Source organism: Mustela erminea, chromosome 6, assembly GCF_009829155.1.
Source record: "Mustela erminea isolate mMusErm1 chromosome 6, mMusErm1.Pri, whole genome shotgun sequence".
NCBI lineage: Eukaryota > Metazoa > Chordata > Mammalia > Carnivora > Mustelidae > Mustela > Mustela erminea.
Window position 1 is genome coordinate 36,046,486 of NC_045619.1, and position 13,556 is coordinate 36,060,041.

A 13,556-nucleotide genomic window follows, 5' to 3' on the forward strand; every position below is an offset into this window, starting at 1 on the left:
CTAACAAGGAAAGCTACTTCAATTTCCTATTAGGAAAAAAAAAAAATTACCAAGTGAAGGAAATATAAAAACAGAATAAAAAGTGTTTCACTCACAAAAGGTTTCCGTGCTGGGTTACATGACAGGAGAGTCAAAGAATAACAAGCTGGAAGTCATGAAGCATAATATATGTACTATAAGAATACATCACTGAGGCTTATTTAAGAAATTAAAGAACTGTAAAGTGAAAGAAAAATGCCTACCAAGTGGTGTGGAATCCCAGGCCTACAATAAAAATTAAAGAGTAAGAAAGTAAGATCAAGGTACCTACATAATTGTCCCCTCTGAAACAAAAGCCATAAGCATGATAGCCCACAGCTACAGTGGCTATGGACGGTCTGGCTATGATTTTCTTCTAAACAGAAGACGATGAGGCTTTCTTGAGGTGAAGGAAATGCCCTACTGGTCTTTGTACCCCCACTGTTTACTATGGAGCATGAAATGAAGATCAGGCTCAGAAAATTTGTGTAAAAATGTCGATTTTTATGAAGGATTGTTTTTTTCTTTTTAGACTCCTGCAAGGAAGCCAAGGTATATTTAAGGGAAATACCACTTCTCCATCTCCATCATTCCAATAATGTGGGATGCCAGAGTAGAGGGGAATTATGAGGTCTGAGCCTGCTGAGCTATTTAAATTGCACTAGATGATAACTATAGACCAAATACAGAAATCAAATCAACAAAATAACAATGCAATGCAAGTTGGTTTAAAAGCGATATAACATTATTTAACCCTACAGAAAAAGTTCAGTTTTTTCAAACATAGCAGCATGTATATGCAGCTATAAAGCAGCTAGAATTATTTTGTGTGACCTTTAATGCTGGAGGACTTGATCATTTTAATTTTTTATGATTCTGCATTTTAATTTTTATGATTCCTAAGACTACCTGGCAAAAGAAAATATCTCTAACAATGACTTCTACTAAATGACATATAAAATCAGAATAAAACTGGTGTATTTTCAGATATCTGGATTCCTGTCACTTAGTGGCAGTAAGTAGAGTAATTGTAAGATTGATTCTAAATAACAAAATGCATATCTTGAAGTGAGTGAGTGGTTTCTAAAAAAAGCAAACTACCAGATTCATCATGGTTCACAGTGAAAATAATACAATGGTAAGTATACTATCTCTAGAATCCTGTTACGTTTAAATGAGGTAACTCCATATAAAATACTGATCTGAATACGTACTGTAAACTAAACTTTCTTCTACATATATCTATCTTTTTTAAAGATTTAAATTTATTGACAGAGAGAGAGAGATCACAAGTAGGCAGAGAGGCAGGCAGAGAGAGTGGGGGAAGCAGGCTCCCTACTGAGCAGAGAGCCCCATGTGGGGCTGGATCCCAGGACCCTGAGATCAGGATCTGAGCTGAAGACAGAGGCTTAGCCCACTGAGCCACCCAGGGCCCTTCTATATTTCATTTAAGATGTCAGTAGCATGATATATGCAATATTATGCCTTCTCTTTTCATGGAACAAATTTTGCAGCTTGAATTGAACATCTCCATAAGAATCTTTCAGTCAGAGTCACGGGGAATTTTGTCCCCCTCTCCCTCCAGTGATTGTAATAAAACAAAGCAAGCCAAATGCTAGCCAACATACAAAATGAGAAGAGCTTTGCATTAAAGAGAACCAAATGGAAAAATAATCTCGGGTCTAAACAGCAATAATTATTACAAAAGACCCAAGGAAACACACAGCACTGCCCTTCCAGATGGACTACCTCGACACCATCGTGGCCTTGGGGAATGGAACTTTACTATGGAACCTCAAGTACTTTCACAACTGGAGTTTTATGTAGCCCAATTAACTTTGGCGAGACATAGAAATCTGGCTCAGTGCTTCCATGCAGTAGCCAAAATAAAGGTTTTCTGTATCAAGAATTACTGCAGAGTCTCGCATATCCTTCCTTCTCTCTTACTAACCCAAACCTGAAAAATAAACTAACAGCTAACAAGCTTTTTTTTTTTTTTAAAAACTACAATTTAAGTCAATATTAATTTTACTGGCTCACAAAAACCACAAAATATTTGGCTTAAATAAATTGAACAGGACAAAAAGAGAGGAAGACCAAGAAAAATTAAAGTAAGGATGTGCACACAAATAGAGAACACACAGCTTTAGAAACAACTATAAAAATCATCTGAAATACCAAAATAATGGAAATGTTATTCCTTCCTTTCTCTCTCAACGCATGCCCAATTTTAAATTCATGGCATTAGCCCTAGGTAACAAAGTTCAAACAAGGAATAAATCACAATTCTAAAGAGAGCTCGTGTTTAGTATTTTAATTGGACATGACATTAGTATGAAAGTTCCATATATTTTAAAGAGATGTCACCTGGGCTCAACTATATTTAAACATGGAGGGTACCAGTGACCCTAAGGCAGAGCTATTCCCCGTGGTATCCTGGAAAATTTGTATTCTAGTTACAGTGTCAGACCTAAAAGTACCAACAGTCAAAAACAGAAGTCTTAAGTTCACGACCTATGATGTCTAATAATAAAAATGTGTTTAAGCACTCAAACTAAACTAGTATTTAGAGGTGATATTTTAAAATAAGTTATAAAAATGGGGAAGTATGAAGTGCTGGCTTGTTTTTAGAATCTCCAATCAGGGGTGGCAAGGGGTTCAAAAAACAGACTCTACTGTTACAACTATTTAATATACAGTGGAAATTACTGATGTTCAACTCAGAAAACCCTAAGGTTATGTCCAATTCTACTATTTAGTAACTAAGTTATTCCTGGAGATGTTGCTTAAATCTTTGAAGCTGAGTTTCTTCATTTATAAAAAGAGGATAATAGGGGCACCTGGGTGGCTCAGTGCATTAAAGCCTCTGCCTTCGTCTCGAGTCATGATTCAGCACATATCATTGGGAGAAAAGTGATGCCTAGAATGCAGGAGTTTCAATACACATGCTACCGAAATGAAGGGTTCCATGGGGAAACAAGCTTCAGAACAGGGAAACAAAAAATATTAAAAAGTCAGTCACATACCCAGACCTTATATAATTTAAAACTGGAAGGTACAAGAGATTACAGGAATAATTACACCGATATAGTGAAATGGACATATTGAGATTAAAAAATAAATAAATAAATGAAAAGTTAGTTCCTCCTCTGTGTCTACAGTCAAAAGATGTAGATTTACATCTGCCATCGATCTGGGAAGTGCTCTTCTTATAGAGATACTGAAACCAGTGCTATGAAAGTACAGAGAAGGAAAAATAATTGCTTGAAAGACTCAGGCAAGACTTCACAGAAGTAATAAAACTGGGGAGAGAGAGACAAAGGACATTTTTCAGGGGAATAAAAAAAAATTTGCTCTATGGAATTTGTCAAAGCATTCTGGGAAACTCAAAATTGATTTGAACTTTTCTAAATACCATAAATACTTACAAATTCTGAAAGAAAAATTTGTATAAAAAGCATACGGGCCGTAATTAAGCCACCAAAATAATTTCCTTTTAACTTCTCTTTTAAATATAATTCTTATATAAATTTTATACTACAGTCTTAATGCTGATTTAGCTGCATGTCACTTTTACATATTTTGCCTGTGGTTAGTTTTGACCAAACAGCAAAAATACCACACCCCATTTCTATTCCTCTTCTCTTGAGACTAATAGCCAATTCCACTTCATCTTATATTTAAAGCATTCAGAAGTCAAAATGTGTGGCATTTTCTACCTTGCCAATTCCATGTTAAGTCAAAGGCATATTACCAGCCAACAAACCCAAAATTAGACAAAGGCAATCCATTGGGATAAGAAATTTGCCAAATCTCATAATTCAAAAAGAAACTGCTAAAGATGGTTGTGGGGGTTTTGGCACTGTGAGTTTAAGCTTTTCCATAATAAGGCTTGTATTTCATCTAATCAGCTAGTCGGAAACTATAAAAGTTTTGTTGGTGGGGGGGAATTAAAATTTGGATTGTAATGCACGAGTCTTTCCTTCCCTTCCATATGTTTCAGTAAATTAAAACTTCTAAATCCTGTTTTTTTAAAGAAATGCCTTCTAGAAAATAAAGCAGCCTGTAAAATCATATTTTTGGTACAGGAACCTTAAAATATTCAGGCTTGAAATGAGGAAGAAAAAAAGAACACATGGTTTCTATATCCAAAGCAGTGTCACGGTCTAGGTATATTCAGAATTAAGTACATTTGCGCTTTCATCTTTTTTTCTTTGCTAGATGACTTAAAAAAAAAAAAAATCAGGCATCTTAAACTTTTATAGATTTTTTTTTGAAGATGGCCATTTATCAAGCTAATTAAAAATGTTTCCATTTGAATTCCATAAGAATATCTCAAAGACAGCATTTGTAGTAAGAGGTAGATATGAATTCTGTTCTTAAGTGCAACTATGTGAATTATCATCCTGTTAGAATAGGAAATGAAAAGATTTTTATATGGTAAAACAAATTTTTTTTCCAATAGTGATCCTATTAATGGCAGAAATAGCAACTTATACCTCCCAATTCTGAGTAATGTTCTCCTATCCCTTTGTTCTTTCTCTATTGGGCCTTCATATTAGCTTCTTTCATTTCTTCTTTCATATTCTTTATTGCTTCATTTTTTTGTATATGGAAAGATTTCCCCATCTTTATTTAATTTAATTTTATTTTATTTTGTATCTCTATACCCAACGTGGGGCTTGAACTCACAACCCCAAGATCAAGTCCCATGTCCTACTGACTGAGCCGGCTAGGTGCCATGTTCTCCTATCCTTTAAATGAAAATTGTTTGCCATCATCTTTTTAACTACTAAAAGCTGTTTCCTGTTTTATTTTCCATTATTTATGTTTTTATGGCATCCTACTTTATAAAAAACGCTACATTACCATTTCTAAGGCTTTATTTTTATTTATCTATTTTAAAGATTTTATTTATTTATTTTACAGAAAGAGAGCGCAAGCTGAGGAAGCGGCAGGCAGAGGGAGAAGCAGGTCCTCCACTGAGCAGGGAGCCCAATTCAGGGCTAGATCCCAGGAGCTGACCTTAGCCGAAGGCAGAGTCTTAACTAACTGAGCCACCCATGCATTCTTCCATTTTTAAGGATTTAAAAAAAAAAAAATCTTGTTTCCTCCAGTTTCCTTCTCCTAATAATTTGCTTCAGTTCCAATATTTTACAGTTGAAATTTTCTAAATATGATTGACAATCCTTGTTTGCCCACTGTTGTTTAAAAGCTATTTAATAAAAGCTGAATAGAGTTCCTTAGCTATAGGTGTGCTTCCCAGATGGCAAAGATTCACTTTGGTGCATCTGGTTTGGGAACTAGCCATTTATAGGTGGTCTTTAAATGTAGGTATATGGCAAGATTTCATTTCTTTTGATGGCTGCATAGTATTCCATTGTGTATATATACCACATCTTCTTGATCCATTCATCTGTTGATGGACATCTAGGTTCTTTCCATAGTTTGGCTATTGTGGACATTGCTGCTATAAACATTCGGGTGCACGTGCCCCTTTGGATCACTACGTTTGTATCCTTAGGGTAAATACCCAATAGTGCAATTGCTGGGTCATAGGGCAGTTCTATTTTCAACATTTTGAGGAACCTCCATGCTGTTTTCCAGAGTGGCTGCACCAGCTTGCATTCCCACCAACAGTGTAGGAGGGTTCCCCTTTCTCCGCATCCTCGCCAGCATCTGTCATTTCCTGACTTGTTTATTTTAGCCATTCTGACTGGTGTGAGGTGATATCTCATTGTGGTTTTGATTTGTATTTCCCTGATGCCGAGTGATATGGAGCACTTTTTCATGTGTCTGTTGGCCATCTGGATGTCTTCTTTGCAGAAATGTCTGTTCATGTCCTCTGCCCATTTCTTGATTGGATTATTTGTTCTTTGGGTGTTGAGTTTGCTAAGTTCTTTATAGATTCTGGACACTAGTCCTTTATCTGATATGTCATTTGCAAATATCTTCTCCCATTCTGTCAGTTGTCTTTTGATTTTGTTAACCGTTTCCTTTGCTGTGCAAAAGCTTTTGATCTTGATGAAATCCCAATAGTTCATTTTTGCCCTTGCTTCCCTTGCCTTTTGCGTTGTTCCTAGGAAGATGTTGCTGCGGTTGAGGTCAAAGAGGTTGCTGCCTGTGTTCTCCTCAAGGATTTTGATGGATTCCTTTCGCACATTGAGGTCCTTCATCCATTTTGAGTCTATTTTTGTGTGTGGTGTAAGGAAATGGTCCAATTTCATTTTTCTGCATGTGGCTGTCCAATTTTCCCAGCACCATTTATTGAAGAGGCTGTCTTTTTGCCATTGGACATTCTTTCCTGCTTTGTCGAAGATTAGTTGACCATAGAGTTGAGGGTCTATTTCTGGGCTCTCTATTCTGTTCCATTGATCTATGTGTCTGTTTTTGTGCCAGTACCATGCTGTCTTGATGACGACAGCTTTGTAATAGAGCTTGAAGTCCGGAATTGTGATGCCACCAACGTTGGCTTTCTTTTTCAATATCCCTTTGGCTAGAGCATATCATGCTTAGCGAAATAAGTCAAGCAGAGAAAGACAACTATCATATGATCTCCTTGATATGAGGAAGTGGTGATGCAACATGGGGGCTTAAGTGGGTAGGAGAAGAATAAAGGAAACAAGATGGGATTGGGAGGGAGACAAACCATAAGTGACTTTTAATCTCACAAAACAAACTGAGGGTTGCTGGGGGGAGGGGGTTTGGGAGAAGGGGGTGGGATTATGGACATTGGGGAGGGTATGTGCTTTGGTGAGTGCTATGAAGTGTGTAAACCTGGTGATTCACAGACCTGTACCCCTGGGGATAGAGTATTATGCCTCCATCAGAAAGGATGAATACCCAACTTTTGTAGCAACATGGACGGGACTGGAAGAGATTATGCTGAGTGAAATAAGTCAAGCAGAGAGAGTCAATTATCATATGGTTTCACTTATTTGTGGAGCATAACAAATAGCATGGAGGACATGGGGACTTAGAGTGGAGAAGGGAGTTGGGGGAAATTGGAAGGGGAGGTGAACCATGAGAGACTATGGACTCTGAAAAACAATCTGAGGGTTTTGAAGGGACGGGGGGTGGGAGGTTGGGGTACCAGGTGGTGGGTATTATAGAGGGCACGGATTGCATGGAGCACGGGGTGTGGTGCAAAAATAATGAATACTGTTATGCTGGAAAAAAAAAAAAAAAAAAAAAAAAAAAAAAAGAAAAAAAAAAAAAATGTAGGTATATGGATTTCTTTTCTCTAAAGTGATTCAGTTTCTCCAGATAAGAATTCAGACAATTTCTTGGGCAGTAGGGCGTGTGTGTGTGTGTATGTGTGTGTGCATGTGTGTGTACAGTGCTGGGTGAGTGAACTCTGGTATTACTGATACCCCGCTTGTGGTGGGGGAGGGGTACTGACAATCTGGGCACTCCACTGGAAGACACTGAATCAATCTTTTTAGTCCTCTTTGCATTTCACCTTTGATTGTGCAAGCTGTCCTAATCATGAACCTCTTTTATTCAACTGCTGTACCACTATAAGCCTTTCCCCTGCCTTGGACGTTGAGTATCCGGTTACTGGCATTGCACACACAGGAGAGACCTGACTATTGAAGACACAGATCACAGCTGATTATCCCCTTTAATAAAAATTCCTTAACTCACTGTCTTCCATGCAAACTGCCTTCAAGTCTTGAGTCTCTCTGGGTTTCTTTTTGAGTACATACAGACCTCTTTTTATCATTATCCCGAAGTCTCTTCAGATGGTGGACTCTGTTCTGACAAACCAATTTCCACTTTCTGACTTCCAAAAATCAGCTTAAATTTCATTTCCCCCACCATTCTGATTGCTCCTGTGGGGCTATTTCTTCTCAATATTTTATTCAATATTATAAATATTTATTATAATATTTATTATGATTCTTTACCCCCATGATCACCATTTCTTTGTCCACCCTTCTTTTTGCAACATACTCAGCAACTCCTTCCAGATTTGGGATCTTTTTTTTTTTTTTTTTAAATTTTTTTAATTTATTTATTTGACAGAGAGAGAGATCACAAGCAGGCAGAGAGGCAGGCAGAGAAAGAGGAGGAAGCAGGCTCCCTGCTGAGCAGAGAGCCCGATGCGGGGCTTGATCCCAGGACCCCGAGATCATGACCTGAGCCGAAGGCAGCGGCTTAACCACTGAGCCACCCAGGCGCCCCCAGATTTGGGATCTTTTGAAGGACATCTTCAGTAACTTCTTTAGCAAGAGTTTCTAATGGCCTGATTTTTATTTAATTTCTTGGTCTAGGAATTTCATCATCATGCAAGTAAATTCAAAACTCAAAGCCTGATAAAAGGAGGGCAGTAGTACAAACTCATTCCTCCTCCATTCAAATCCCATGCTGAGATAGCAAACCTTCATGCTGCCTTCTGATATCAGTAAACAAACTTATTTTAGATTATTCTTTCACTGAAGGTGTGAATTTTCTTCCATTATTTAGGTATCTAATCCCTGGCCTTCCATTGGTCCAAAGCTTTGTCTCTTACTCCAGCAAAAATGAAAAACAAACAAAAAGTCCATTCCCTCCTGTTACTGCAACTGGTAAACTCTCCCAAATCAGCTGCAAATCAGCCAACTGTTTACTGTTCTGGCATTCAGTTACCCCTCACTGCTAGCCCCTAGGAAACTGTCTCACTACTTTTTGAGCTCACTTATGCATAAAGAGTGTATCTATTTTATTAAGCATATCTAAATGTATTTTAGTAGTGTATTTTCTGGCTACTGAGTCTGCCTACATAATTTCACTAATAGCATTTTAGTGGTCTCTTCAAATGGCTATGTAATAATTTTAAGTATTTAGTCTACCATCTTTGGTAGAAAATAAAACATTATTTCTTCTATATAATTATAAGATACTTCTCTATAAATTCATGCCAGAATTAGTCTCCTGACCTGCTCTATGCTTTTTTAGGAGTCATTTATTTTTATTAATATTGAGGAGAGATTAGGTGATATAACTAAAATAGCACAGATAATAGATTCAGTTTAGGATTGAAGGCTAGTTCCACTACTTATTATCTTATTATCTGGATAAACTCAGAAAAATTTACTTAAATAGTATGAACAATCCCCTCTAGTGTAAAATAAGACATTAAGATTACGTTGTAACACATAAAATGACAATTTTTCTATGTCACCATAGTAGAATACCGGCAACTTCTTATGCTTCAAAGTAACACCATAACCACAAGAATGTGGACTCCAAGGTTGCTTTTCACATAGGGGGTGGCCAAATGATGGCTCTGCTGCTCTCATGGAATGATTTCTAATTAATATGAATTCCACGTGACACTAATTGACACACATGCAAAGCCTTACATAACGCTGGCTATTTGGAAAGAATCAGACCTCATTCCACAGTGTAGCCAGTTGGGGCCAATCGTGGTTAACAGAACATAATCTTTACACAAATATTGTACTGTGACAAATTCATTATGTAATCTATATTTGGGATTCACTATTTCTATTTTTCTATTAAGTTACATCAAGGATCATGACATACCACATTTTATCGATGGCAAACCCTACAGAAATACATTTGTCTACAGGTTCTACACAGAGTTCTGACAGTGATAACCATCTGACAATGGTTACCTCCTAAGAGTCTGAGTTAACTGACTGAGACCCAGGACCTTAAACTCTATCCACCTCAGTCTGCACGGAGAAAAACAGCTTCTGAAGGGTGAAGAAGGAAGGTAGTTACTCACTGTTAGAGCTAGCAGTTTCCCATAGGTAAGGTGAGCAGGGATGTGGTCCGTCTTAGATCTCAACGATTCCATATACCAATGCTCTGCTTCAGGGAGTTTGCTTAATCGCATGTACGCTTCACCTGGAAAGAAAGTCATGAACATTAACCTGAGGATATAGCTTTCCAACAGCTGCAATGGAGTCACATCATGTCTCCCTTCCATAAAATGTCAGGTGTTGTGGCATGGACTTTCACCCATTATCTCATCTGAGTCCCCAAAAGTCATCAGAATTTCCATTTTACAAATAGGAAAACTTGTGTTTGGAGAGATTAAGTGAAATGGCTAAATTTAAAAATTTAGTAACTAATAAAGCTTTGGTTTTTAACCTAGTAATGCTAGACCACAAGCATAGGCTCTTTGTCTTTTTCTTTTTCCTAAAGACAGGTTTGGGGGTGCCTGGGTGCCTCAGCCGATTGAGCATCCAATTCTTGATTTCAGCTCAGGTCAGGATCCCAGGGTTGTGAGACTGGGCCCCGCACTGGGTCCCGCACTCAGCTTGGAGTGGGCGGTCTGCTTGAGATGCTCTTCCTCTCTCTGCCTCTCCCCCCACCCCATGCTCTGGATCCCTGAAATAAATCTTTTAAGAAAAAGATAAGTTTGCTCTTTCTTATGTACAGTTGTTCTTTTTTATTCACATTTATTCCTTTAGAAATTCAAGTATTTAAGTATTCAAGTATTTTTTATCCTCATTTATTCCTTCAGAAATTCAAGTATTTATAGAATAAATACTAAGTAGAGAGAAGTATGAAGACCTAGACAAAGAGATTAAGGTCCTGCCAAGATTTACAACATTGTTGAGAAAATAAGATTAGTTGGAGGAGTGAGAAATATTTTGTATTAAGCATTGGTGCTAGATTTTTTTCAGAAATCATTTGCAGGTTATATTTTAATAAAATTTCTGAGTATCACTTGGAAAATCCAGTGAATATATAACAATTATTCAGCATGCCCAGTACTATGTACAAAGCTAGTCTAAAGACTTTAAGCCATCCGTTATTATTTCCAAGTTATGCAAATGTTACCTGTCAAAGATCATTTCACTAACACAAGCAAGAGAAAAACAAAAACTAAAAAACTGGAAATAAAGCCAAAAGTCTATCAGTTCTCTACTTTTTATTACCCTTCTCCCTTATTTGCTTATAGTATGGAAGAATATTTACCTGATGAGAATATTATATTTTAAGTTGATTTGTGTATTTAAGTTAAGCATTATAGTTTTAATAACCACTGCAAATATAGATGGTACCTCAATTTCTAAGAACAGGTAATAGACTGGTAACCTGAATTATTTGCCAAGAAGACCATTTATAGCTTAACTAATCATAATGATGACAGCTTATTCCATTTAGAGGCATAATCAGAGGCTTTTCCTAAATATATTACCCACATTGGCTATACATCTTTGCTTCAAAGGGAGAACTAGCTTCCTTTTATTTAAATCATTTTCTCTTTGTTTTACCACAGTGCTGCCAATACAGATATGTTTCATGTACTGTTGATTTGAGTCTCCTGACCTTTTGAGTGCCCTTTGCTTGGATCGTTAGTAAAAAATACTGGTGACAAATCTGTAATATGCACGAAATTGTACATACTACTCACACACATCAATGTATTTCTAGTTCTTGGAACAGTTCTTAAACTCTACTGTCATGAAAATGATAGTTGGAAATGTTTTCCTTTAATCTAAAACTTAAAATATGCTGGCATTTAGGAATTCGATTAGATTAAACAGAGTACTTGTGTGCGTGGCAAGAAATACTGAACCAAAGACCAACAGAATGGAATACACAATAATGCTTATGGTGGTGGTAGGATTAGGCTTGAATTTTTTAAATTTTATATTTCTGTTATTTTGTATTGTTATTAAAGTATCTCTATAAAAATGAAAACACTGCAAATAGATTTTTTTCTTTTTTGCCATGTTGAGCTAACAAATGTTTCCCCAAAAACCCAAACAGTAATTTTTTTGTTTTTTTTTTTTAGGGAACGCAAACCATTTTTTCATACTACAAAAATACTAGGTATGATTTATGTAAAAAAATGCAATAATCCCTAAAGTATTGATAAATTTAAAGCAACTAATGGCAAGTTATACCTAAATATTGATCTCTACAGTGGATTCTAAAGTAGTAGAAAACACAGACTAAAGTCAGAGTTAGAATTAAAAGATGGGAGGGATTAGAGATTCTGTCTGGAATCAGCCTGAAATGCCCGTTTGGGTCTTCAAGTGCTCACAGGTCAACTTATAGAAGCTGTACCATCATTACCATTAACATTAACTTCTACTTTTCATTTCTAAAAATTCAGCTAATTTGTAAAATAGGAAACAGTATGTATTCTGTACAAAAAAAAGGTGAAAGAACCCCAATTCCATAGTGTTTTGAGACTGAAATGTGTATATTTAAGTTGTTGTCTGAAGATCATTTCACAAAATGTTCTATTTTTCCCAAGTCATAAATCTATTATTAAAAGCTATTTTGAGATGAAATAATAACTTGCTAAATAATTAGTGGCTGGTTCATTTTCTTCAGTAATAATTCACATTTGAAAAACTTGTAAGATGGGGAAATATGAAAGGGCTACAAGAAATATAATGTAATAATGCCTCATGGCAGTATATGAAAAATGTAAATGACCAGCCTACTTAGGTACTACCCATTACCTCTCAGAAAAACTTCACATAATCATTCACTGTATCTTAGTAATAACCATGATAATCATTCACTGAATGTTTATTATGAGTTACGGTAGCAAGCCATAGGGGGCGCATGCCTGACTTACGAGCACCTATTCCTCTCAATCTCTATCTTTGGGCATGCAGCCCCACGAGGAGCCTTCACACATTACTCCCATTCAACTACCACTAACTAGCTGTTCAGACTTGGTTTGCAAGATGAAATGATTTCCAATCTCTGTATTTAGTTGCTTTATACACGAATCTCATTTTTTATTAGTGAATGTCTTTCCCTGGGTTTTACAGATGAGAACATTCAGAACCTGGGTGGCTAAATAAAACACACCAGGTCCGAAAGGTTGAAAGTGGTAAAGCTGGAATTCAAACCCAGGATGACCTGACCTCAAAGCATGCTGCTTTAACCTGCTGTAGGGAACAATCACAAACTTGTCAATTTCTCGGCTCAGGGGAAAAGTATACTCTTTCTCACTCCTGGAAAATTGTTTTCTAGCTTGTGATACATTCCCCATCCAGATAATTTCACTGTGCCTTGGGCTTATCTACAGAATTAAAGGAATAAGGAAGAACAATAACAATCTATAGATGACCTTTAAAAATGCTTCTGCTGCATATGTTACTCAACTGTTAAGAATATGGATCCTAGGAGATGCACTTGAATTCTACGGCTAATCTTAACACAAAAGCAGCCTATAAAAGTGGTAATACAATCAAGATGCAAACCTTAAAATGCAAGAAAAAGATAATGGATGAATTTAAATGTGTCTTAAAAGTGACTCAATAGGGGCACCTGGGTGGCTCAGTGGGTTAAGGCCTCTGCCTTTGGCTTAGGTCATGATCCCAGGGTCCTGGGATTGACCCCCGCGTTAGGCTCTCTGCTCAGCGGGGAGTCTGCTTCCCCCTCTCTCTCTGCCTGCCTCTCTGCCTACTTGTGATCTCTGTCAAATAAATAAATAAAATCTTAAAAAAAAAAGTGACTCAATAGAGATGTAGAGAACAAACAATATATTGACAAGAACTGGATACGTACCTACCACTGAAAATGTAGAAGTGTCACATTTCTCACTT

At 36.8% G+C, this 13,556-nt stretch overlaps 1 protein-coding gene across 5 annotated transcripts in view; it reads right to left on the bottom strand.

Moving 5' to 3' along the window:
• Positions 1 to 13,556, bottom strand: part of TMTC2 (transmembrane O-mannosyltransferase targeting cadherins 2) — a 437,531-nt gene that overhangs the window by 128,728 nt on the left and 295,247 nt on the right. For all 5 annotated transcript variants that reach the window (XM_032346873.1, XM_032346877.1, XM_032346875.1 and 2 more), the window contains one exon: positions 9,755 to 9,876. In XM_032346873.1, coding sequence (XP_032202764.1) covers positions 9,755 to 9,876 — 122 coding nt within the window. The remainder of the gene's footprint in view (positions 1 to 9,754; positions 9,877 to 13,556) is intronic.